Source organism: Echiichthys vipera, assembly GCF_963691815.1.
Source record: "Echiichthys vipera genome assembly, chromosome: 1".
Taxonomy (NCBI): domain Eukaryota; kingdom Metazoa; phylum Chordata; class Actinopteri; order Perciformes; family Trachinidae; genus Echiichthys; species Echiichthys vipera.
Genome location: NC_139826.1, coordinates 11185336 through 11211024, shown reverse-complemented (window position 1 = coordinate 11211024; position 25689 = coordinate 11185336). Strand labels below are relative to the sequence as shown.

General features: G+C 42.5%; 1 protein-coding gene across 2 annotated transcripts; it reads left to right on the top strand.

The window, feature by feature from the left end:
• Positions 1 to 25005, top strand: eprs1 (glutamyl-prolyl-tRNA synthetase 1). 2 transcript variants are annotated; one of them, XM_083914602.1, is made up of 35 exons: positions 1 to 170; positions 2690 to 2774; positions 2906 to 3005; positions 3091 to 3247; positions 3383 to 3519; positions 4187 to 4281; positions 4406 to 4532; positions 4671 to 4863; positions 4974 to 5145; positions 5233 to 5466; positions 5657 to 5741; positions 6190 to 6249; positions 11207 to 11317; positions 11487 to 11623; positions 12665 to 12872; positions 12973 to 13085; positions 13189 to 13306; positions 14437 to 14673; positions 14758 to 14925; positions 15212 to 15445; positions 16151 to 16399; positions 16531 to 16758; positions 16838 to 17109; positions 19343 to 19394; positions 19528 to 19737; positions 19857 to 19929; positions 20064 to 20143; positions 20286 to 20387; positions 20541 to 20696; positions 20901 to 21098; positions 21233 to 21406; positions 21554 to 21714; positions 23476 to 23554; positions 23649 to 23713; positions 24056 to 25005. In XM_083914602.1, exons 1-35 carry the CDS (start codon positions 128 to 130, stop codon positions 24204 to 24206), a joined length of 5064 nt encoding a protein of 1687 aa, XP_083770728.1. In that variant the 5' UTR covers positions 1 to 127; the 3' UTR covers positions 24207 to 25005. The 2 variants fall into 2 exon arrangements, with proteins under 2 accessions (XP_083770728.1, XP_083770729.1); XM_083914603.1 differs by lacking the exon at positions 15212 to 15445 and having other exon boundaries at positions 24056 to 25004.
• The last annotated feature ends 684 nt before the right edge of the window (positions 25006 to 25689 follow it).

Genomic DNA, 25689 nt, shown 5'->3' with positions numbered 1-25689 from the left:
AGAAGTCGTGTCCTGTCTCCTCACGCTGCTGCTGCTCGGTGTGGAGAGTAGTCTTGGCTGTCTGCTGTCGGGTTTCTTAAACAGTGTAAAAGGCTTCACCACCTTTGTGGAAGAGGGATTTTACAGTATGGCGTTAAACCTCACCATCAACACAAGCAATCCGCCTCTAGGTGAGTTGCAGCCTGGGACCCCTAAACACATACCTCATCCAGTGCCGTGTGCATGTTAGCACTGTTTACGTGTCACGGTGAGACAGACACTATCTGAACATATCCCCCTTAAATGTTTATTTGTGTAGCGTTATAATAAAAAATAGATATAGATGTGTCCACGAAAATGAAAGGCACTTGCACAGTCATTAGGATTTAGTGAGGACAACCGAAGAGTTAAAGGACAATAGTAAAAGTTACATTTTGTATTGAACTTGGGCCAATTTAGTTAAAAGGAAACAAGCCGAATTGAAAAGGGGGTGTTTACAACTAGAACAATGAAAAGAGCAATAAAGCACCAAAGTGGGTTGTTTACCAAATCGGCAGTGTGTGTAACTTGACCATTTTGTGAATGAACACTGGTGTGTCCATATAAGTTCATATGAGGCGTGTATGCATTTAGCTCTAACGGCTCAAACTAGCTAACATTAGCATGTAGCTTGTCGTCGTGGCACTACATGTGGACAGTTTGTCCTCTTTATGACAGCAGCTAACTTACTAAAGTTACCTCACATTTTTCACTCCCCCTGTTCAACTTTCACCGCGGGACGCCTTAAAACAAAGCTACATTCGTATGCTAAAACAGTCTTTATGAACTTGAAAAGGACATGGATAAATCATACGTTATGGGTCAATCGGCAGGCTAACATTAGCTAACCCAGGTTAGCTCAGCTAGCTAGTTAAACGTCGCTAACGTGTATCTATAGCCCTGACGTATGCTATGGATATGTGACAGTTTATTATGGTGTGCGCAGTGCAGTGGAGGACAAAGCTTTCTAAGGGTTAGTGTGTCAACGCTTTGTGCCAGGGTAAACTAGTGCACTAGCTTTGACAGCGGCTCAACAGCGGCGTGTGTGTTCACAGTGGGTACAGCAGGATGATGCAAGCAGGCTGAGTATTGGAGGGGGAGTGCACATTGTTTTCCCACTCTGATTTCACTTTCATTTGCTTGGCACCAGCACTCTTCCCTGAAAGTGAGATACTGGGCAGCCTTGATCATTGGTTGGGGTGGTGCCCACTCAGTTTCCCTCTTTAGGGATGAAGCGCCTTCATTATTAGACCTCTATATGGTAGACACACCTGCAGTCCAGAGAGTCAGGAGCACTGAAAGAGGGGGGAAATAATCTCATTCAACATATGATCGGTGATCAGAATAGAAATAGAAAAACTTTATTGATCCCAAGCTGGGATATTGCAGTGTAACAGCAGCATTACACACAGACACATCAAAACAGTAATATAAAAATACAATATAAAAGATAACTAAAAATATAATGTATAAATAAGTGGACTAATTATAGTGCAAATGTAAACATATAATAATCTAAGGTGCAATGGACAGATTGTGAGGAAAAACATAAGACGCTTCCGTGTGTATTGTTCTGAAAATGTCTGTTTTGTATTCGTTTTGTGGTTGTGAATAATTTGAATGAAGCCCTGGTCCCTCGAAAAAATTGTTAGGGTGTTGTAACTTCTTTCGTGCTTTATTTAAATCCCACAGAATATTGTCTATGAAGAAAGAACCCTAGAATCTTTTTGGTGTCCTTCAAGCTGATGCTACATACTATTTATATATATATATATATAAAGTCATGGCATTACAAGTGTTTTTATGCAGAGCCACTTGAGTACTGACATGTTCTGACACTGTACTAGGCAAGCAAGCAGTACATCTACAGAGATTGCATAACATGAAACTCTGCGGTATACATGCTTTGCATCACAGGACCAGTTCAACTGGTTCTCAGACCAAAATGTCTGTCAAGACAAAGTCATATGGTTGTTCAGCACTGAAGAGGCCTTTTGTACGAGAGGCCCAATCTAAGGCTACATCGTTTTCATTCTAAAATGGCGTTTCAAAACAATAACAGTCTGTCAAAACAAGCGTTTTGGCTCTGTATCAGAAATTATGAATATGAAAGCACCTGACCTATACTGGGCATGCGTGTGCCGACGTATACATTAGGCAGATTGTCTAATGTTTGAGTTCAAAATATGAATTTGTTTAGTACCGCAGTAACAGCGGTGGAAAACACAGATTAGGAGTTGTTAAAAAGCAAATATGGTGACATATATAAAAGCGGGAAACAGGAAACATCCGTAGCTGGAGGAAGCCACGGCAACTACACAAGAAGGATGAAATCACAAAATGTATGTTGGCCTACACAACTGTCAAAGACTGACTGAAGTGGGCGTCCACATCTGCATCATCTTTCCCAAAGGACTCCATTTCTGCCCGTCCTGACTTTAATGCAACCCAAAAGTTTTCAAACTAACTGCCTCTGTTTTAGGGGCTGGGGAACGCAGTGGAAGTAAGGCGTTACCATAGCAAAAGATAATGTATTTTTAGACATAGCCTGGAGCAAACCCAGTCACCCTCGACTTAACGCTTCCAGATTCTGTAAACAAGTTGACTGACCCTGGTTCATTTTTTAACCCAGACTCACAACAAACACTGAATTTTTATCTCTGTCCTGCAGGAGCGCTCCTGACAGCAGAGCATGTGAAGGGCAGTGTGCAGGTATCAGTGGAGGAAGGCAAAGACACCCGGCTGCAAGTCTCAGAGTAGGTGACATGAAAGAAGTTAAGCTGCATGCTGTAGAAAATGTATGTGTGAAAGTTATATGAATGTGCACTTTTGATGTTTTTTTCATCACTCAGTCAGTTCTCCTCTGTGGGCTCTTTCCTTCCCTCAGGGCGATCCAGTTCAACGATGCAAACTCCATCAGTCGGTACCTGGCCCGGGTGGCTCCTGCTCTGGGCCTCTACGGAGCCAATATGATGGAGCAGACTGAGGTGTGTGCTCTTGTGTGTTGGAGCTTTTTTTTTGTTCTGTTTGGTGTTCTTTTTTCTCATTTAGGATACTGTTTGGTATCTGCAGGTTGACCACTGGTTGGAGTTCAGTGCTCGGCGTCTGTGTGGTCAGACTGGTTTGAGCGTCGCACTGGGTGAATTAGATAAGGCCCTGTCCCTGCGGACCTTCCTGGTTGGACATGGTCTCACCCTGGCTGACCTTTCCGTCTGGGCTGCCCTCAAAGGTCAGTACCATCCAGGATGTACCAGTTGGATTCTCTGCCATTTTATCTGTCTGTTTTTCTATTTTAGTGTGGCATTTCTGCAGCTGAACAGGTGACATGCAGCACAGGAAACATGTTGTGGTTGTTTCTCTGCAGGTCACGGGGAATGGACGAGCCAGGGCAAATCCTTCTCCCATGTCAACCGATGGTTCTCTTTCCTGAGCTCACAGGTTCCCTTCACTGCTGTGGGCAAAAAGTATGCCAGCAAGAATACTCCAATGAGCAAATCCAATGTAAGTGTAAACTCAAGACATTAACAAGTGATTTGTATATTTGGAGAAAAGGATAATCAATGTGAAGCCGGGCATGGCTGACCTGGAGAGTTTATGCTCAGTATACTGAAGAAAAAATAATTATAATTGGTGTGAAAAGTTTTTATATGTTAACAAAACAACAAGGTTTTGCCATGTACAGAAATGTTGATGTTGAAGTTGATAATCACTATCCTGATAAAACAACAACAAACAATTCATTAGTTGATTATTGGGTTTGTGATCAGTTAATTTAAATTAGAGATGTGCAATAAATTGCAAATTTATCGAAATTGCGATATGGAGAGGTGCAATAAGCCAAGTCACACAGGGGACACAATATTAGATAAAGGTAAAATATTTGTCAAAATACCATTCTGTATTGTGGTGCTGCAGGTATGTCCCCGCCTACAAGTCCTATTGGTACGGATCCTTGCAAACATCACACCATAATCATTTTGAATCCCTCCACTTTCATGAATCATATCACAATTGCAATATCAGACCAAATAATCCCAGTCAGATATTTTTTCTGTCAGATATAGTGCAGCTTTAATTCAAACTCTTCATTTTACCTTTGGGGAAAAGTAACAGAAACAAATGCAGCTGTCCTGTTGTATTACTCACTCTTTGTGTCCCTGATCAATAGTCGGACGAGAAGAAACAAGACGTTGGCAAGTTTGTGGATTTACCAGGGGCTGAGATGGGCAAGGTGGTGGTTCGATTCCCTCCTGAAGCCAGCGGGTAAGGCTTGATCTGGGGTTTAGATCACAGTTCAGATTATACAGGCTCATTAGATACCTAAACGTGCATTAGGAGTTTAGTATCTTTCTTGACAGGGAGCAATTTTCTGTCTCACTGTGGCCAGTTACCTTCATATCGGCCACGCCAAGGCTGCACTGCTCAACCAGCACTACCAGGTCACATTTAAAGGCAAGCTCATCATGCGCTTTGACGACACTAACCCTGACAAGGAAAAGGAGCACTTTGAAAAGGTAAAAAGCTCAGATCTCAGAGCAAACGGAAAACAAACTAACATGTGAATTAGTTATTCTTTCCATACTACCCGTAATAAACCACAAACAGTACTGAAAAAAGGGTTTGGTGTTCTCCATGTCTGAATTGCTTCTCAGGTGATCCTGGAAGATGTTGCCATGCTCCAGATCAAGCCAGACCAGTTCACCTACACCAGCGACCATTTTCTAACCATAATGCAACTTGCTGAACAGCTGCTATCTGAGGGCAAGGCCTACATCGACAACACCCCTGCTGAGCAGATGAAGCAGGAGAGGGAGCAGCGCACAGAGTCCAAATGCAGAAATAACAGTACGCCACTGGAAATATTCCACGTTTATCAGTCTCAGTGAAGTTTGAAGCTGCAACGCACGTTTCTAAACTCTCTGATACTACAACTTCTCTCTCTCTCTCCTCTGCAGCAGTGGAGCAGAATCTGAAGATGTGGGCTGAGATGAAAGCTGGGACAGAGAGCGGTCAGGCCTGCTGCATGAGAGCCAAGATCGACATGAACTCCAACAACGGCAGCATGAGAGACCCCTGCCTCTACCGCTGCAAGAATGCTCCTCACCCTCGCACCGGAGACACCTATAAGTACTTGACTTTAATAAGTCCAGGGAGGGGCAAGCAAACTATTCAACAAATATGAATTGTTGAAACCGTCCCTGTCCTTTCTTCCAGAGTCTACCCAACATACGACTTTGCCTGTCCCATCGTAGACAGTTTGGAGGGTGTGACCCATGCTCTTAGGACAACCGAGTACCACGATCGCGACGAGCAGTTCTACTGGGTAATCGACGCTCTTCGCCTCAGGAAGCCCTACATCTGGGAGTACGCCCGACTCAACCTCAACAACACAGTGCTGTCCAAGAGGAAGCTCACCTGGTTTGTCGACCAGGGATACGTCGATGGATGGTAGGTCTGGTTTGATTTATCTTGTGACGGATTCTTAGTAATGTGTTTAAAGGCCTCTATTTGGTGTTCGCACACAGCCTCCTGTCCCAGTCACCAAATTCAGCCTTTATTCCTCCCCGTCTTCTCTGTATCTTTTACTTTTTTTCCTTCTCTACCTCCACGTTTTGACACATCTCATCCCGTCCTCCAGGGATGACCCTCGCTTCCCCACTGTCAGAGGAGTCCTGAGGAGAGGAATGACCGTTGAGGGACTGAAACAGTTCATAGCTGCACAGGTACATCTGTCAAAGATGGGCGGGGGAAAGGCCCGGATACTTCCCTTAAATAAAAGACAGAGTTGATGATTGCCGATAAAGAATATGAGACATAAACTCAACCCTCTCAATTCTGGACAAGAGAAAATTATCCAACCCTTGGCCTGAAAAGTATTTAGCACATTAAAATATATAATATTTACATCGGCTTAAAGTGTTTAGTATGCTTTCAGACATTGCGTACGTGATGTCACAGTCTGCACTAATATGGCATCCTCACAAGTTCAAGTCTTTAGTTTCTTCTTTTAAGGGTCAAAATGTAAAAATTAAGGACTTAAGAGAGTTCACATTTGTAAATGTAAGTTATTATAGCTTGCGTATTATATCCATGGAGTGCAAAATGCTTTTGTACCAGTTAAAATGTGTTTTAATCTTTAGTTCTTTAATTCTTTTATCCGCATCCTTCCAGGGTGGATCAAGGTCAGTGGTGAACATGGAGTGGGACAAGATCTGGGCCTTCAATAAGAAGGTAATTGTTTCTCCTTTGTCATGGCGTATCTAGGTCTGATTGTCTGAAGCTAACTGTATTATTAAATGGGTATAGCAAGGATTCTGACATTGAATGTGGCTCCATTTTTATTTAAGCCTGCTCTGCATTGTTATAACAGTAAGATGTACAAAGATGTTAGAATATTTTTAAGGGCCCTTCAGTAGACCACAGTTGAATGGTGTCTTGTCAGATATGCTAGTTTTGATGATTAAGGGGTTATCTGAAGTTGGTCCTGCTTGTATTTTAGAGAAAGAAGGGATATAATGAATGAATCTGACACAAACGTCGACGTAATTGACAGAAGTTCAGGGAATTGCCCGTGGGTTCGCTGCTGGCATGGCTTCTTTCTGCTTTGCTGTTCTCATTCTGTCGAACACTGTCATGCCACCTGGATTCCTGCCTAATACCCCCTCCGTCACCTTCCATATATCCCTCAGTAACACTGAAAACCTCAAACACCAAACAAGATGCATCATTTCACGTCCCACATTTGATTGTGTTCGTGTTGTGTTGTCACCATTTTTATCTGTGTGGACATCCATGTTGCTTCCTGTGTGGGTTTCTTTGCTGGCACTTGCTGCTTCATCCCTGAGTCAAGTAGTACACAAAGAGAGACTGCATACATGTCTAATTCTAGGGAAAGAACCAAAAAATGAGTTTCAGGCCCAAGTTTAAAATCACTTTTTATGATAATGATAATGATAATGACAGGCTTCTATTCACTTCTAACTGGTGGAGGTTAATACAGGGACAAACCACACAGCTACCAAAAGTAGAGATGAAAGTTGGTGTCAGGTTGAGATTTAGGAACAAACTAAGGCTTCACATGCATGTTAAACTAACACAATCCTCCCTGCCCTCTTCAGGCCCCCAAACGTCCTTCATGTCAACTTGCCAGTTCATTTTCTCTATCAGAAGCTCATGGTAAAGTGTGTACAGACATTCTTCACAGTTGGTTTTCGATGGTTCAGTATTTATCTAAAGCCTCTGAGTACATATTAGTACATCAGTCTTTCAGAATAATACATGAATAGCAAACAAAATAAATAATAACACACAATTGCTAAAGTGATATTTGAAATATGTTGCAGAAGAAAAGCTACAGCATTAATGAAGCTTCATTGACTTTGTTTGAATATCAGTTACTTTTGAGAGAAGTAACTTGTTAGAGCTCAAAATATGTTACTCTGCAGACTGATAACATGAATGATAGATGCTATATCTTAAGATATTAAGAGCTCGTTATTACCGCTTATGTTTGATTGAAAGTAGGCTAAACACAAAATAAAAAGGTCATTGGGATTCACATTCATTCATCTTCAAACACATATAGTAATATAAATTCATACGACATGTTTCTCCGGCAATGAAACTGGCAGAATTATTTGATGAAGCCTATATGAAAGTCAGGAGAAAACCTTGGGGGTATCTGACTGGTGGCACCTGTCCATTCTGATGGCTGCTAACGCTCTGACAGCGAGCTGAACAGAGGCTCCGTGACTTCAGTGTCTGCCGTGTCTGTCGGTCCTATATGTCAAATACAAACACACGAGTCTCCTCTGGTGACAGGTGCAGGTGGAGGTGGTTCAGTGGTTCTTGCAGAGTTATACAATAATAGTGTTAAAGGAACTACTTCTTTGAAAATGTAACTAACTATGGGATAACTTACTAATCTAAGTACTCGGTGGTACTTTGTAAGAATACACATTTCCCCCTGAGTCGCTGACTATGAATTCAGATATTTACTTAAGTCTATTGTAGGGGTGACCCAGAATAGTCGACTATTCAACGATTCGCCCCGAGGAGCCGGATTCGACTTCGGCAAAATGCGCAGATTGTGGTTAAGAAACAATGGATTATTCCATTCTGGCCCTGGGGGTGCTGAATGTCTGATTTTACATATAGATGCTTGGTTTCTCACAATAAACCATGATAAATAGCCTATTTGGGTATAAATACAGTATAAGCCTATTAATAAATTATTTTGCTAAAAATGTGAAAATAACTCATGTGCTTTTAATCTATTTCCCTAGTGTGCGGGATTAACCCCCTCCCCCTCGTAGACTAAGTTGTACTTTCCAGGATCTGGCACCATTAGAGTGCATCTCGGCTGGGCTTTAAATCTGTCTGGACGCCAGAAATACAACAGTCTGCTACTGTTTAATCATCAGCATCATTTAATTTGAAGACGTTCAATCCAACACAGTCTGACAAAGTGCTGTGAAAGTGAAACTACAGTTCTAAATATACCGTCAGCTATTGCCAAAGAAAGATAAACAAAACACATTTATGTTAGAACATCAAATACTTTTAATAAGATGCCCTATCAGAAATCACATCTGTCAGTAACCCTCTGCCTGACACGCGTGACCGCACAGCGCTGGATTCACGTGCAGCCGCCACTGTCTGCTTCATGTCCATGACTCGCCACCCTCGATCACAGGGTTTTTCATGAGCAAAAGAAACCAAACTAATTCAACGATTAGTCGACTATAGGCAAGACATGACGATCAGATTCGACTATCAGTTCACAAAGTCAAAACACAAAATCAACAGGCAGCCTGTTACGTCACGCTAGGAGACTGGCAGCTAACATACTTAGCTAACATCTAGCACTGTTAATTCATTTGGAGAATAGCTCTGTGTGCTTAAGGCTTCATGGTGATACCGTAGAAGAGAGTTTCAGCTGTGAATGATCAAGTAGCACTAAGTACAGTAGAGTTTGCGCACTAATAACTGTTGCAGCTCCTCGAGAACAAGTTTCAGATGTCAGAAGAAACAGAAGCTTCCCGACTGCTGAGTGGAGTGTCAGGGGTTAGTTCCACTCCGGCGTCTCCCCAGGTGCTTTTCCACCACGTCAGGAGTGAGAGATGCTTTGCTGAAGCAACAGCCCAAAATCCTTTAGAACTTTAATGATCTTTTATGTTGTTATGGGAAGTTTATTTTTATCTGATTTATAGTATCCATTTTTTGTATTTTGGGGTTGGTATTCCTTTGCCTGGTGGATAGTGTTGCTGTGTAAAAGCCTAGTACGAGAGTAAAAGCAATAAGTGGAGTAAGAGACAAACAAAAACAGAAGGTGTTACACTTGCGTTGAGGGGAAATATGTTGACGTTCCATTCTATGTAAATGTGTCTCTACCTCTTTCCTCTCTCTCTTCCTCCCTCCTTGTATCTGACATTAAACAGCATCTCACTCTTCTGTTTCCAAGCTGCCAATTAGCTGTCTGAAGGTACTCCTCCACCTCCCCATTTTCTCCCACTCCCTTCCTGCTTTCATAACGAGCTGGTTTATCTGTAAGTCCACCAACAGCCTTCACTGCTTTACCAGCCAATCGGATGCTCAGAGTATGTATAGTGTATCCAAATAATGTTTGGTTACCTGTGAAAGAACAGAAAGTGTTGAAGAAGCAAAGGACGGCAGAGTTGGGTGGTAGGGGGTCAGAGAGACACTGATCTCTACCAGATCCCAGGGGCTGTTTTGCAGGATGGGTGCAGGGCAGAGGAGAAATTACAGAATTGAATGAAGTGATTGACAAAGATGTAATTTTTGGTTGGATTCTCTACAACTCTGAATTGGCTTCCTACAGTATGTGCATGCCCAAACATTAGTACGGTGGATCAACGTTACCGTCCTGCACACATGTTTTGTTTTTACCTTTTTGTTGCTTTCATCACTTCCCATTCTCCATCCTCACTGATTTTAAACTGATTGTGAACAGTATTGAAGTAAACACAGTGGGCGGTGTGCTCGCTTTTGGTTTTGAAGACTTCAGTTACCAGAACATAAATGGTGACATCGGTAAAGTAGGTTCGGCTGTCTGGGTGGAACGGAGTTGTGGAAGAGACGTTTGAGCTATGTTCATACCTGGCTTTGGTCAAAATTAATGTTGAAAGACGAAAAACGCCTGGGTGTCACGGTAGCTTTTCTATACAGGAAATCCCATTTGTCCATACCCAAACCTAAACCACTAATGGGAACAATTTGGATCGCCTCACTTAAAGTGGACAATGTCTGTTCTGTCATTTCAGCTTGTTTAAAAATCTGTACAAAATCAGACAAACTATTTCTACAAAACAGACCGGTTACATAAACTGATAATTATATTAAAAGAAATCAGAGAGCCCTTCATCTGAAAAAAACTATTTATTTTTTTCTTCTTCTACCACATATTAATATCCAGTGTTACATCCTCCTCCCTCAATGTGTTCCTTTCTTTTCATCCTTAAGTCCATTGCAGCTTTTCGAGTGAGCAGTTGACACATTTTCTCTTTATTTATTGACTATATCCACTTAATTTAGCATGTTCATTCCTGTATGTGAGATTTCAAAAGTGCCTCACGCTTTATTTCCTAAATCACCAAAAATAAGTTTTATATCTAAACTGATTTCATCAACTGTCATCTGACTGTTGGTGTTCCCTCTGCGGCCTGCAGACCGAAAATGTCTACTTCTGTTGTGGTTTATCTAAAAGTATCTACAACCCTTCTTTGTGATCTTCTAGTATAATCCAAAAATATCTCTGCCCGTGCTGGGATGGTGCTGATCCATTTCTGTTTGGATAGTCTAATCTGCAAATCATTCAGCTGTCATTGGGGCCCCTAAACACTCGGGCTGGCTGGTAGAATAGTTCAAGTAAATGGTGACTGAAAAAGCAGCTGAAGAAATTTTGGTTTCCCTAGTTTCCCTCACCTGCACACGATCACGATTCATTCACAAAATCAGCTTTTCTTTCTCCACTCGTCTTTTGTACTGAGCTGGGGTACTTTTGTGTCCACTTTTGTTTTAAAAACCATTTTTGAATTAAGTTGCATCATTTTCTGCTTTCATTACTAAGCATTTTGTATGGAGAGATTGCTTCAAAACACTAGTCTGCCGTTTCTTTTTTTACTGACGTGTTTGTGTCTGTATGTCTTTGTTTGTGTGTGTGCTTTAGGTTATTGACCCGGTGGCTCCCAGGTACACGGCTCTGTCCTCCTCCTATGTGGTTCCTGTCTCCGTCTCAGAGGCCACAGAGGAGAGAAAGGAGGTGGCCAAACACCCTAAGGTTAGAGCTCTCTCATGCAAACACAGTGCTATCATCAAACCTCTGGTCCAGCGCCTGTTGAATTATAGCGATTATGCCAAGCGATATAGCAAGAAGTCATTGTAATCTCACTCACTGGGACCATAGTTGACTCTGTACAAATGCTAAGGTAACTTCTGTGTCCATCCAGAACGCAGAGGTGGGTATGAAGCAGATTTGGTACGGACCTCGAGTTCTGGTTGAAGGAGCGGACGCTGAGACCTTCTCTGAGGGAGAGATTGTCACCTTCATCAACTGGGGCAACCTCATCATCACCAAGATCAACAAGTATGTAGATCACTGCTCAGATACTCCATGTTGTTGTTGAGAACACTTTAAATTATGATTTGCATTAGGGGATGGGCATGAGGGATGGGCATCGTTGTTGGCTTCACTATTCGGGTAATGGTTCACTATTCAAGGAATGGTTCACTATTTGCGCTGTGTAGGCTATAATAGAGGGAGGCCAGCTGCTAGGCAACAGCCTAAGAGCTTGGTAACTTCCTGTCAGCTGATGTCATTCACATTCACTGCAAAGGAAATAAACTAGGACTTTTTTGGAATGTTTATGTTTACATCTTTGACATGATACATGATACGCGGGAAAGCGCCTTTCCATAATTTGAATCCGTTCTCTACACAGCGGTGAGGCTGCTGTTGCCTTTTCCGACATGGTTTAAATCAGCCCTCAGTGTTGCCTCTCTGTTATAATACGTTTTCTCAACCCTTGTTGCCGTTGTTTGCTGCGACAGTGGCTTGTACTCAGGCCTTCGCCTTCCACAAAACTTAACGGCAGCAAAACACAGACGGTTAATTTGTGGCTGTAGAGGCAGACAGTGGAGGTTAAAGGTAGAGACTTTGTTGCTCCCCTCAGCTCGCTCCCCGCAGTGCTCTTTAAATCACTTTAAAAGCACAATACTGAACCGATGCATAACTGGAACACCGAGCCCATCTGAGTGTTCAGCGGGTACATGATGAATAATAACCGCTCAATGGAGGAGGATGAGGAAGAGAGAGAGAGCGTGAGGGGCTTCTGCCTGCAGGTGACTCACATTAACACAAACCTGTCTTAAATGTATATCTGTACGTTAAAGGCACCAAATGATTGCTTTAGATCTTTTTGTTTGTTTGTAATATTAAGAATACAAATATATATCATTTTCATGACGTAGTCAGAAAGTGACAGAATCCTGACATTGCTGTGAGCTGCGCGAGTAAAAAAAAAATTAACCTCCCGTTTTATTTTATTTTTAAGAGTATTGCGAGTATTCGAATATTGAAATTACTTAAAAGGCCCATCCCTAATATGCATCCTCTCTTGCCGCTCAGAGGGGCTGATGGGAAGGTTGAGTCCATGGAAGCTCGTCTGAACCTGGAGAACAAGGACTTCAAGAAGACGACAAAGATTACGTGGCTGGCCGACACAGAAGATTCCCCCATATTGCCTACCATCTGCGTAAACTACCAGCCTCTCATCTCCAAAGCCGTCATCACCAAAGACGACGACTTCAAGGATTTCATTAATAAACACAGCAAGGTCTATTCTGCAGCGTGTGTTCTCTGTCTCGTGACATGCGTCCCACTTGTCGTTTTATATTCTGTTGTTTGATTTGTTTGTCTCATTCTCCCTGTCTCAGCTGGAGGAGAAGATGCTCGGAGATCCTTGTCTGAAGGATGTGAAGAAAGGTGACATCATCCAGCTCCAGAGGCGGGGCTTCTACATTTGTGACCTGCCTTATGAGCCCATCAGGTGAGGGAAAGGACCTTTTTTGTTTTTTTAACCACCCAAACAAACAGTAGGACAATCAACATGGTTGGATCCAAGCCTCTCTAACTGTGGTGAACATCTACAGTCGTTACAGCTGTAGGGATTGTCCCTGTGTTCTCATCTACATTCCTGATGGACACACCAAGGAGATGCCGACTGCTGGATCCAAGGACAAGAGCAAGAGCCAGGCCTCCAGCAACACAGTGAGTGCATCAAATATTTCTTTTATTTCATGCCTATGGCTTATCCTCAATTCTATGTGTAAATTAGACCTGTTATCAGTGTATAAGACCTCTTAAATAATCCACATTAACGGTAGCCGCTTACCTCAAGTCAGTTTGTGTATTATTTATGCACTAAATTTTGTTTCTTAGGGTGTACTCACACACTGTCCTTCCGCACCGGGCCAAAACAGGTTTTTCGGCTAAAGCCTAGTGCGTTTGAGCAGTGTGAGTGCAACCCCTCGCGCATAGCTGCGGACAGCAGACCGTCCACGGCCCGTCTGGAGAGGTGGGCTTTTGTAGAGTGTGTTTGCACATGTACGAGCACGAGCGTGCGCACGTGTACGAGCACGAGGCCTACGGTGGTTCTGACGTCATTTATGTCCGCCTGTTCGGACATAGAAAATAGAAGGACGGACCATGCGCGGACATTTAACAACAACAACAACAATGGCGGCGAAAGGTTCACGTTGGTGAGATGCGGAGGTGGAGTGTTTACTGCAGATTTGGTTGGATGAAAATATTCAAAAACAGTCGACAAGACGCACAAAAACGCCGAGGTCTATGGAAAGATTTGTAAACAAAGCGACGCATTGCGATGACGTCATCAATGCGTGTGACGTGTTACGACGTGATGACGTATAGGCAGGCAAGAAGCATTGGCCGAGGCCCAGCTAGTGTGAGTGCAAACGGGCTGGCAAGCGGGGGGAGAGGGAGGGGGGACAAGTACCCTAAAGCCCGGTGCGCGGTGCGGAAGGACAGTGTGAGTGCGCCCTTAGCATCCACTAGTTTTGCGTGAAAAATGACTCATCTAGACTGATCTAGTCTTAATTGGAGGGGATTTTCACACAAATGATGACAGGGTTCACTCCTATAAGGGTGTTCAGGTTTGTGGTGGGTACATGGAGTGTAAACTGTAAATAAACTGGCAGTAAACAGTAAATATTCTAACTGAAACCAAATGCGAGAATAGAATATTTTTCACAAGAAAGATGATTCTAAGAAAGAGAGGCACCAGTCATGCAGTCATCTGTTTGAAGTCTGGGATAAACTGGTACCTGTCATTTCTTGGCTCTTCTCTGTCTCTAAATCGGCCTTACCTCTCGTCCTAGCCTGCCACCGCTGCCAAGGCTGCCCCAACCCCTGCTAAGGCTGCCCCAACCCCTGCTAAGGCTGTCCCAACCCCTGCCAAGGTCGCCTCAACCCCTGCCCCAGCACCTGCCTCGACCTCAGCTGGTGACTTATTCTCGAGCATTGTAGCACAAGGGGAAACTGTCCGACAGCTAAAGGTTGCCAAGGCTCCTAAAGATGAAGTAGACAAAGCAGTTCAGCAGCTGCTCTCTCTTAAGGTACGTCAGCTGGAATGGAAAAGCAATTAATTTAAATAAAGACTCTTAATTATTTAAATGATTAATGACTTTCTCTCTCTGCAGGCGCAGTTTAAGCAGAAGACAGGTATGGACTACAAGCCAGGCATGCCTCCTCCTGCTTCTGATCCAGCCCCACCTGCCACATCAACAGACCCCGCCTCCTGTCCGTTCACCCGCGTTACCCAGCAGGGTGAGCTGGTCCGGAAACTGAAGGCAGAGAAGGCACCTAAGGTACCTGGACATTGGTCCAATTACTGATTGAGTCCACATTTGCTTGTCCTGTCTTGTCCACATCCGTCCATCAGCACTCTCGTCCCAGTCGTCTTATCATTCACTAACATTGAGTGGTTTGACTAGTCATCTCCCCATGTCCTCCCCAAGTCGTTTGTCTAGTCGCTCGCTGCTCGTGTCCTTAATGATTTGTCCAGTCATTGCTCGTGTCCCCACGCCATTTGCATGCCACTCAAGTTAACCCTTAACAACCTGCAACAATAAGCTGGTTTGTTGATGGCACCAGGACCAGATTGATGTAGCAGTGAAGCAGCTCCTCGCTCTCAAGGTGGAGTTTAAAAAGCTGACTGGTCAGGATTACAAACCTGGGATGGCCCCGTCCGCTCCTGTGTCCTCTTCTCCTGCGTCTTCTTCTCCTGCGACCACCTCCTCTTCCTCCTGCTCTTCTTCAGGCTTATATGAGCGTGTTTCACATCAGGGGGAGGCTGTGAGGAAACTGAAGTCTGAAAAAGCCCCCAAGGTATTCTGATGTAGCATCGCAGACAGTAGTGATGACAGAAAATAATTCTAAATAAAAGCCCAAATTATAATTGTGAATATCTATGTGCCGCAAGAAGCTATCTATTATGACTGACAAGTATCTCACTACTCATACAAACAACATTAAAAAAACAAATCGACTTCACATTTCTAATGTGACTAAGTAACAGATAAATTACAGATAAATCCATTAATCGACTGAGGCAGCAGTTCAGTTAATTTTGGTTCAGCAACTTATTTTTGTGTTCTCTATCATCCTGAGTGATGGGATACCACATGAACATACAGATGGAACAGCTGGGTTAGTTCACATCAGAGATTACAGTACACCTTTTTTTTTTAATCATTTTAATCAGAATCTGATGAGTGTTCGTGGGTTGTTTGGTTAATGTTAGTCTGGTTTAGCGGACATATAGTGCTGGGATTATGTTGGTCTTTTTCCCCTCCCCTTCTGCTATCTCCACTATCTGGTTTAGCCCCGCCCAAGACGACTGTGATCGGTTTTAAGAAAGACAGTGATAGTGAAAATTAGCTCTAAGATTATATGCGCCTATATGCCTAAACAAGTGATTTTATTCATCATTATCAAGATTTTTCTGGATTTTTATTATGCTCATGTACACAGTCTTTACCCATTGCAAAAAATATGACTTTAATCATACACTCCTTGTCTGTGTGTCCCCAGGACCAAGTTGACGTAGCAGTGAAGCAGCTGCTGGCCCTGAAGGCAGAATACAAACAGGTCACAGGCCAGGAGTACAAGCCTGGAGCAGCCCCCATCCAGAAAGCCCAAGCCCCAGTCAAGCACAGCCCCAGCCCTGCCCCTGCCCCTGCCCCTGCCCCTGCTCCTGCCCCTGCTGCCACCGGCCTCTATGAGAAGGTGGCTGAGCAGGGAGAAGTGGTCAGGAAACTGAAGGTTGAAAAGGCATCAAAGGTGAGACTATGACATTTCCATCTACTAGCACCAGTGTTTTCCTTACTCTGAGTCTTCATATTGTTCAATTGTCCTGCAGTTGTCTCTGGTGCTTTGACTAAATGGTTCTCTCTCTGCTGGCTGCTCATCAGGATCAAGTAGATGCTGCCGTGAAGCAGCTGTTGGCTCTAAAGGTAGAGTATAAACAGCAGACCGGACAGGATTACAAACCAGGACTACAAGCCCCAGCTAGCAATGCCAAGTCCAGTTCTCCCTCCACCCAGCCCGGCTCTCCCGCGCCACAGGCCCAGGAGCTGTTCTCACAGGTGGCCCAACAAGGAGAGCTAGTGAGGGTGTTGAAGTCTGAGAAGGCCCCCAAGGTAAGGAACCAATCACAGAGTGCACTTAAATACAACGTATACTGCAGAGGGAAAAACAACAACTTTCCTTCCATTTCAGGACCAGGTTGATGAAGCTGTGAAAGCTCTCCTGGACCTGAAGAGCAAGTACAAGACGCTGACTGGACAGGATTATAAACCAGTGGCTGCCGCTGGAGCAACGGGAGGAGAGGACAAAAACCGAAAGGAAAGGGAGAACAAGTCGGAGAAACAGGGAGCAGGTGGACATGGAGGAGGAAAGAAGGGTAAAGGAGACAAAGCCAGCCAGGGCAAGGAGGCCTCAGGAGGAGCAGGAGGCTCAGGAGAGGGTCAAGGATCGAAGAAACAAACACGGTGAGAGACTGGAAACTGATAAAAGGAGAAAGAATAAGAAGTAGATCCAGATGATGATTAGCTAGCTTTTTTTTCATCTGCTAATAGTTTGAAATAACCAGCCAGCACAGTTTTTAATATAAACTGGGACTTGGAAGTTATCATCTGATTTCAGATAATGTGATACTATAAAATTACTAGAAGGATACTGAGGGACAAAATGTTGTTTTACTTTTTGCATCTGAAGTCAACCTTAACTTTGAACGCTTTCTTTCAGTCTCTCTCATTAAGTGCACATTTAACCGCTCACATCATTTTAAAATGATCCTGTTTTCAGTTTTATTCTGGCATTTATAACTATAGTAAATGCATTTCTGGGCTTTGTAGACTGAGGTTAGATTAACAAATGTACGGCAGGATCACATGGCTGCCACTTTAGGTTGTACTGAAATAATTTGACTGGAATTGTCAGGAAGCGGAGTCAAAATGTCCGACCCAATAAAAAGCCTTGTACCGAACTCTTCATTATAATTAATTGAAAGAGATGTTTCTTTAGCACAATGTATTATGTATGGGGATGTTGAATTCTTACCACACATCATTTAAATGGCAGTTAAAGGATTTTTTTTTAAGCCTTAGGATGCCATGAGTTGTATGTCTTTAGACTTTAAAACTGAGTGGACAAAGGGACACACTTGGATTTCTTACTTGGACGCTGAAGATGGATCATCCGTAAGCACAGTTTTCCACTACTGTCGCTTAACGACTGAAGAGATTTTTTTTTGTGTGTGTGTTCAGACTTGGTGAGTTTTAAGTAGTCGGTGTGGTTTTCATCTGCTTGATCAGTGCTTTTAGTCTGCCGTCAGCCTCAAGGATGAAATTTGATCGCTCTATGATTGTGCTGCACTACTACTACTATATATACACACACACGCACGCACGCACACACAGGGTGTCCCAGACAAATGAACATACACTTTAAATAATTGTTAAGTAGGTGTTTATTAAAATTCATTTAATTTACAAAATGTAATAGAATTTACATACATTATTTTATTGTTTTTTTACCGCCTGTTCTGGTCCAGATACTGCTGACAACGCGAAACAACAGAATCACACATCACCTTCAATGGCAGGTCTGATAGCATAGAGTTTTAGGTATCCTCTTTAAAAAAAAAATTTTTTTAATTAAATATAATTATATTTATAGTTCTAAGCTGCTAAAGTGTGTATATTTACATTTTTTTGGGACACCCTGTATATTCTGCATGGTTTTCTATTGTGTAAATATCTGGCTATCCAATATATGATACAGGCGTTTTGATGCACACGATTGCGATATATTCAAATACTGTTAGCAAGGTGACATATTGGGATATGGAGGAGTCAAATGGCATAGGATACATAACAACATGTCTGTCCATCATTTGGATGTTTAAACAACCAAATTAATCACTTATTGAGAATGAATACAGTATCACAAAACAGAATATTGCAATACTGTGTCGATATTTTCTTACACTGCTATTTTCTATCCATAGTAAAAATAGAAATTTGGCCCATCAGCACCCTTAAACTCTCTCATTCTGAAGACCCATTGAAGATTTAAAAAAGGTCAAGGTTTTGCTATAAGATGCAAAAAGTACAACAAAAACTTTTGTTCCTCAGATGTCAATCAGTCATGATCACAATATCGCACCAATAATAGAGAATAAGATTTTGCCCTTATGGTGTAGTTCTGTTTCTGCTTCTCAACAGTTGGAAGCTTTGTAGTTGCTGATGTGAACTTTCAGTTGCACGGTCGGCTGAACTGAGAATGTCTGTGTGTTTTGTTATGATTGTGTTAATGCACTTATAAGTAATCTTGTACCTGCACCCAGCCTGCCGAGGCATACATGGCCTGACATGTCAGTGTTTGATTGCTCTGCAACTTAGTGTGGGCTTAATCTAAACTGCCTCTCATTTGAGAAATCAAACTTTCAGTGAGACAATGAAACAATTTGGCTGAAGAATATTCTAAAACAGTAAAACTTTGTTTCCAAACACTTTGTTTCCAAAGATTTTGGTTCCCAAATAACTTCTCTACTTCTTAAAAATGTGATGCCTATAAACAAAGTCATAAACTGAAATGTGTGATTAACAAAATAAAAACACAAGACCACACATTATTACTGTATGTATTGTAGTGTAGTGTAGTGTTTTGGACCTCTTAATCTCATGGTTGGCTTCATCAACTTATTTTGTCTCCTGACAGGTTGGGCTTAGAGGCCAAGAAAGAGGAGAACCTGGCTGACTGGTACTCACAGGTGAGTTACTCCAGTAAAACTGTTTTCTACAGACAGACCATTAAAAACAAAGACATTTAAACAAAAGGCCAGTTATTTTGAAATGTCTTTTGAAAATTCCCCTTTTCATTGTAACATTGCTCATCCCCTCCAGGTCATCACCAAAGCAGAGATGATTGAGTATTATGATGTCAGCGGCTGCTACGTGCTGCGGCCCTGGTCCTTCGCTATCTGGGAGGCCATTAAAGAGTTCTTTGACCGTGAGATCAGAAAACTGGGGGTGGAGAACTGCTACTTCCCCATGTTCGTCTCTCAGGCTGCCCTGGAGAAGGAAAAAACCCACATTGAAGACTTTGCCCCAGAGGTAAGGGGACCTCCCGTGGATAAAATCAGTGATATATCAAGAGCACCAGACGTTAACTTTACTAAAACAAAGAACATAATAAATACAGCACAAAACTTATATCATTTAATGTTTGTCAGGTTGCCTGGGTAACCCGGTCAGGAAAGACTGAGCTGGCAGAGCCTATTGCTGTCAGACCCACCAGTGAGACAGGTCTGAACCACAGCTCTCACCTTAAGACCAAACTATATGTATCCATGCAGACACATACAATGAACACACACAATATGTAAATACCTTTTTAAACATTTTTGAACCTGTGGTCTGTTTTTTTTTTCCTGCTTCAGTGATGTACCCTGCCTACGCTAAATGGGTCCAGTCCCACAGAGACCTGCCAATCAAACTCAACCAGTGGTGTAACGTCGTGGTCAGTGTCCTCCTACTGTCACATCTGCACCATCTTCATCTGCAATTCCCATTACACATCTCTTACTTGTGCATCTTTACTACCTAATTGGTACATGGTAGACTGTCACCCTGAAGTTTTTCCCCTGAACTTCTCCCTCCAGAGGTGGGAATTCAAACACCCCCAGCCCTTCCTGAGGACAAGAGAGTTCCTGTGGCAGGAGGGACATACAGCCTTTGCCACCAAAGAGGAGGCCGCTGAAGAGGTAACATCCCTGACAACAGCCACAAGCACTCTTCTGTCTATTGTTTAATGAAATTCAAGAACGCTGAGATGCGTAATGTCACAATACATGTTACTATGCTGGATTGTACAAAACCGTAAGTCTTTGTGTGCTTTACACGCTATATATTTGTAGGTGCTTCAGATCCTTGATCTGTACGCCAGGGTGTATGAAGAGCTGATGGCGATCCCCGTGGTGAAGGGGAGAAAGACGGAGAAGGAGAAGTTTGCAGGAGGAGATTACACCACTACCGTGGAGGCGTTCATCTCTGCCAGCGGCCGAGCTATTCAGGTACTGTAGTGTACTGGATCCCTTATTCATCCTTTACACACAGAGGTCAGCAGAATATTAAATTTAATTCCGATGATCAGCTGCAGAGAAACAGAAAGAGATTACTGTGTGTGGATGTTTTAGAACAAAGTAAGCATTGCACATTGCATTACACACCAACCACAAAACATGAAGGCAAAGCGGACTTGCTCTTTTCTTCCTCAGGGTGCTACATCTCACCATCTTGGTCAGAACTTCGCCAAGATGTTTGAGATCATGTTTGAGGATCCAAAGAGGCCGGGTGAGAAACAGCTGGCTTTCCAGAACTCCTGGGGAATCACAACCAGGACCATCGGCGTCCTCACCATGGTCCACGGAGACAACATGGGACTCGTCCTGCCACCCAGGGTGGCCTGCCTGCAGGTAGACGCCCTCACATTCTCACACAGAGGCATGGAAATACAGTAGTAGATAAAAAACTGACTTATGATAAAATTATACATGCAGAGAAAAAACATATAGCATTATATGGTTAACTTTTGTCTTCTTTTTTCCAGGTTGTCATCATCCCTTGTGGGATCACTGCCTCGCTGCCAGAGCAGGAGAAGGAGGCCCTGATGACGCAGTGCTCTAAATACATGAGCAGGCTGCTGGATGCTGGCATCAGGGTGAAGACTGACACCCGAGACAACTACTCCCCAGGGTGGAAGTTCAACCACTGGGAACTCAAGGTCAGACATAAAACGATGACAACAGTGGTAGTTAATGAAGTGCTTTACCTTAAGATAAAAGTCAACAGCCAAGGTTGCTGTGAGGGCATTGATTATGACCGTCTCTGTTTCTCTCGTTCTTTGTTTAAATTTGTGCCTCCCACCCAGGGAGTTCCTATCCGTTTGGAGGTGGGTCCTAAAGATATGCAGCAGCGTCAGTGTGTCGCAGTGAGGAGAGACTCAGGCGTCAAGTTGATAGTTCCAGAGGCCGAGGTAGAGAAGAAGCTGCTTGCCGTGTTGGAGGACATCCAGAACAGCCTGTTCAAGAAGTAAGATGCAGCACTACACACCAGGGTCAGACTGGCACTGGCTGCTGCTGGGCTTTGTATTACAACTAGACATATCAGCATTCAAGTCCAACTGACCAGAGAAAGGGCATGTTTTGTTGTCGTTATGGAAAAACCCGCAGTGACATCTGTTTCACCTGCTCTAAATCTCAGTCACTTGATTTTAACACCATGTGCTTTACTTTCATGTGAAAAACAAGGGGTTGAAAAATGAGGCCAAAAACTGCGTCCCTTGAATGGCCACCTGAAGTAGGCTCCAGGAGAATCAAAATCCCCATAGAGCGCCATGATTTTTAAAAATATATTTCACCCATTTAAAACATGCATAATTAAGGGCGCGGCTGCTCTGAGGTGGTGAGTGAGCATAGAATGTGAGCTTCATTCAACCTGCCTCAGCTCCGCCACGGTGCACCTCTTTGCCCAATTTTCAATGGATGGGTATCTCCTATATATATATTTAAATGCATCATGGGACCTACCCACAAAGACATCACAGAGACTACATCCACATTTTAGTCTGTGGTGAAAACCTGCTGTCAGAGATGTTCGCACAGCACCGAAAAAATGTCACACAGTCTAAAGACCGACCTGCCATCATGTTGGTGGGACCTTTACTCACACATAAAGGGCCTTTAGAAAGTCATGATACCCTTTTGAAATAGGCCCTTTTTTGTTTTACAGCCTGATATGATAATACTTAAAGAAAATATAGTTTTCCAGCGTGATTTACACATTTTCTTACAACATTCAAGTGAATTTGTTTTCTCGAAAATTTCTGAAAAATGATAAAAAAATAAATAAAAAACTAGCATAGCAGGGTTGGAAAAGTGATGAGTCCCTTTAGAATAACCATCATAAACATTCTGAGGTAAAACCAATCACCCTCCAGATCACACACCAAGTTAATTGGCCTCCACCTGACATCAACTGTGGTGTTTTTGATTTGACTTCAGAATAAAATCAGCTGTTCATTAGAGTTCCACTCCTAGTAGTGCATGGTAACACAAATGATTCATCATGGTTGGAAAGATGCTTTAAAAAGAGCTCCGGGAGAAAGTTGTTGATAGGCACAACTTTGGACGCTGGAAAAACATTTTTTCATGTATTATCATTTCAGGCTGCAAGACAAAAAAAGTGACTATTTCAAAAGGGTACGATGACTTTCTATGGCACTGTACGTAATACATAAACCCATACATGTAAGAAGGTTTTGTAATATGATAAAGTACACTTGTGTTTGATACACACGTTTGACATATATGGTCCAAATTGTTTCCGCTGTCATTGCTTAAGGACCGCTTCTGGTCACCACTAGTTGTCACAAAGGCACAAAAACATGACACATACTGTATTAAACTCATTGTGGTTTGCATGGCTGTCAATTGAAACGCCTATAATTGATTTTATTATAACTTTGTATCAAATGTGTAATATAACAAGGGTCTCTCGTAGTGATAAACACAGAGAATTATCACCCACATCTGGTCTGCTCTAAATTTCAGAGCTTTATCGTGCTGGTGGATTTGTAAAAAAGCAACAGATTTATAAGACGTTATTAAATTACAATTTAATGACATGTCAATGTTTGCCCACAAATGGCTTCCGCAAGTACTGAAAAAAATCCATTATTGCATCCAGCTGGGGGCAACATTGTGTTATAAATTATGTACATGGACTGAGAATTATGTTGACCATAAACATACAAGAAGATTGACTTTAGTGTGTCCTGTGTGTGTTTGTCAGAGCTTCAGATGACCTGAACAATAACATGGTGGCTGTAGACACAATGGAGCAGTTCCAGAAAGAGCTGGACCAGGGCAAGGTGAGTAACACAAAACCATGTGCAGCAGAAAACATTTCAATGTCTGTCTCTCACCCGAGTAAATAATTGATAATACATTGATCTTGTGCGATAGATTGTCCAGATCCCGTTCTGTGGAGGAATTGAGTGCGAGGATTGGATCAAGAAAACCACTGCCAAGTACGTCCAACATGTCACTGTCTGACATCATAGAGCGAGGGTGTTTAGGTGTTGCTCAATCTTTTGAAGAGAAAGAGCGAAAGACAACCAAGTCGCCCACATCATTATCTGTACAGATGTTCATTTAATAGATGAGTATCTATTGAATATACATCTGTAATAAGCACTGAGTCACATTATGCAGCCGTTGGAAAACCATTCACTTTTGCTGTGGAGTCATTTCAAATGCATGTATTCAGGGTTTTCAGTCAGGGTTCTTTGTAGTAGAACCACTATAATAATTTGTAGTTAGTTAGTTATTGCTGGCCAGTAAAGACCTTTTTGTGCTTTGTTGCCCTGTAGGGACCAGGACCTGGAGCCTGGAGCTCCATCCATGGGAGCCAAGAGCCTCTGTATCCCCTTCTCACCCCTGAAGACGCTGCAGCCTGGTCAGGTGTGTGTGTGCGGCAAGGAGCCTGCCCAGTACTACACTTTGTTTGGACGCAGCTACTGAGCACCCACTCTGCTGCAGAACGAGGATGAACATTGAAGTCGGAAAGGGCTTTCCTATCTTCTCTCATCTTTCTTTTTCTCTGGTCTCTTATGTGTGTATGGGGTAATAGGGTTATGAGGTGTCAGGGCTGTGGTATTTAGAATGGGAATATGTTTTGTTTTCTGTTTTTTTTAAACATATGTTAACATTGTTATATCTGGATGAAAGTGGAGGTGAGAGAAACCGTTAACCCTTCGAAATCCATCCTTAAAAGGTTGTACGCCTATATTTGCTGATTACAACTACATCGGTTTGTAATATGATGGGAAGTAGCACCAGAAACCAGGAAACTGTTAAATCTCTACTTACGCTGTCAAGAAAAACATCTGATTTAGAGAGTTTTAAAGTTTCTGTCAACGTAGGAAATCTGGAAAAACTCAATAATTCAAATACTAATAAAAAATAATCTTATGGAATATACCATCGACTGGTGTCTGGGCACAAGTACCATTTTTCTGCCCACAGTCTCATGTATTGCAGCAAAACTGTCTCAGGAACTCTGGGGGTACTTCGGCTTGCAGTTGGGGTATTCCCACAGCTTTATCAGCCCACCTCTCTCTGAATGAATGCTCCTCCCATCCACCAGAGCTAAATGACATAAAGCTGTGTGGAACTCTATGTGGATAATAGTCAGTATTGTCATCTTCTGTCACCACTCTCCCGTTCAAAAACTCTATAATAAAGTACTTTCCATGGCAAACTGCCCTGTGTTGTTTTTCTCCTAGATTAAGATGGGTGGAGATGTGATCTGATTTTTATTTATTCACTGCTGGCTACTGTGTTGAAGGACAGTCTACGATCAAAAATAAGAACATTGAATGAGTATTATGCAAATTAAAATAGTATATACCTTTTATATTTTGTAGAAGTACCACACCCTTGCCGATCTACAGTGTTGGGATATACTGAACTGTGCAGAAATGAGTTATCCCAGTGTTATTAATAATAATATTCTAAATAAATATTCCACTCCATATACACTGTTACTATTGAACTGGAAACAGTGTATTATATGTAGTGGAATATGCAACTTAATCAAAGTTACATTCAGATTCCACAGTAAGCTTCCTTGGTTACATAACAATGAGGAATCTCTAGCCAGACTGACACTTCCTGTTTGTATTTTCAAAATAAACTTGACGTGTGGAGGTGTTTCCTATGGGTGTTTCTTAAGGTTTCACTTAAAGCGCGAGTGTTTACAGAGATGCTAGATATGGGTTACCCATTTTATTTATATATATATATTTAGATTTTTCACATCTTTATACAGTCTATGGTTAAACAGAGCCGAAATACAGACACGGTCTAAGGGTAGGACTATATTGTCCCGAGTTTAGCCTCATTACAGTCAATTTTCTCCTGATATTTTGTGTTTTGCCTTTATGTCCTTGTAAGCAAGCACCTCTGTAAAAGGGGGGAATTAATGTTCTTCATATAAATATGT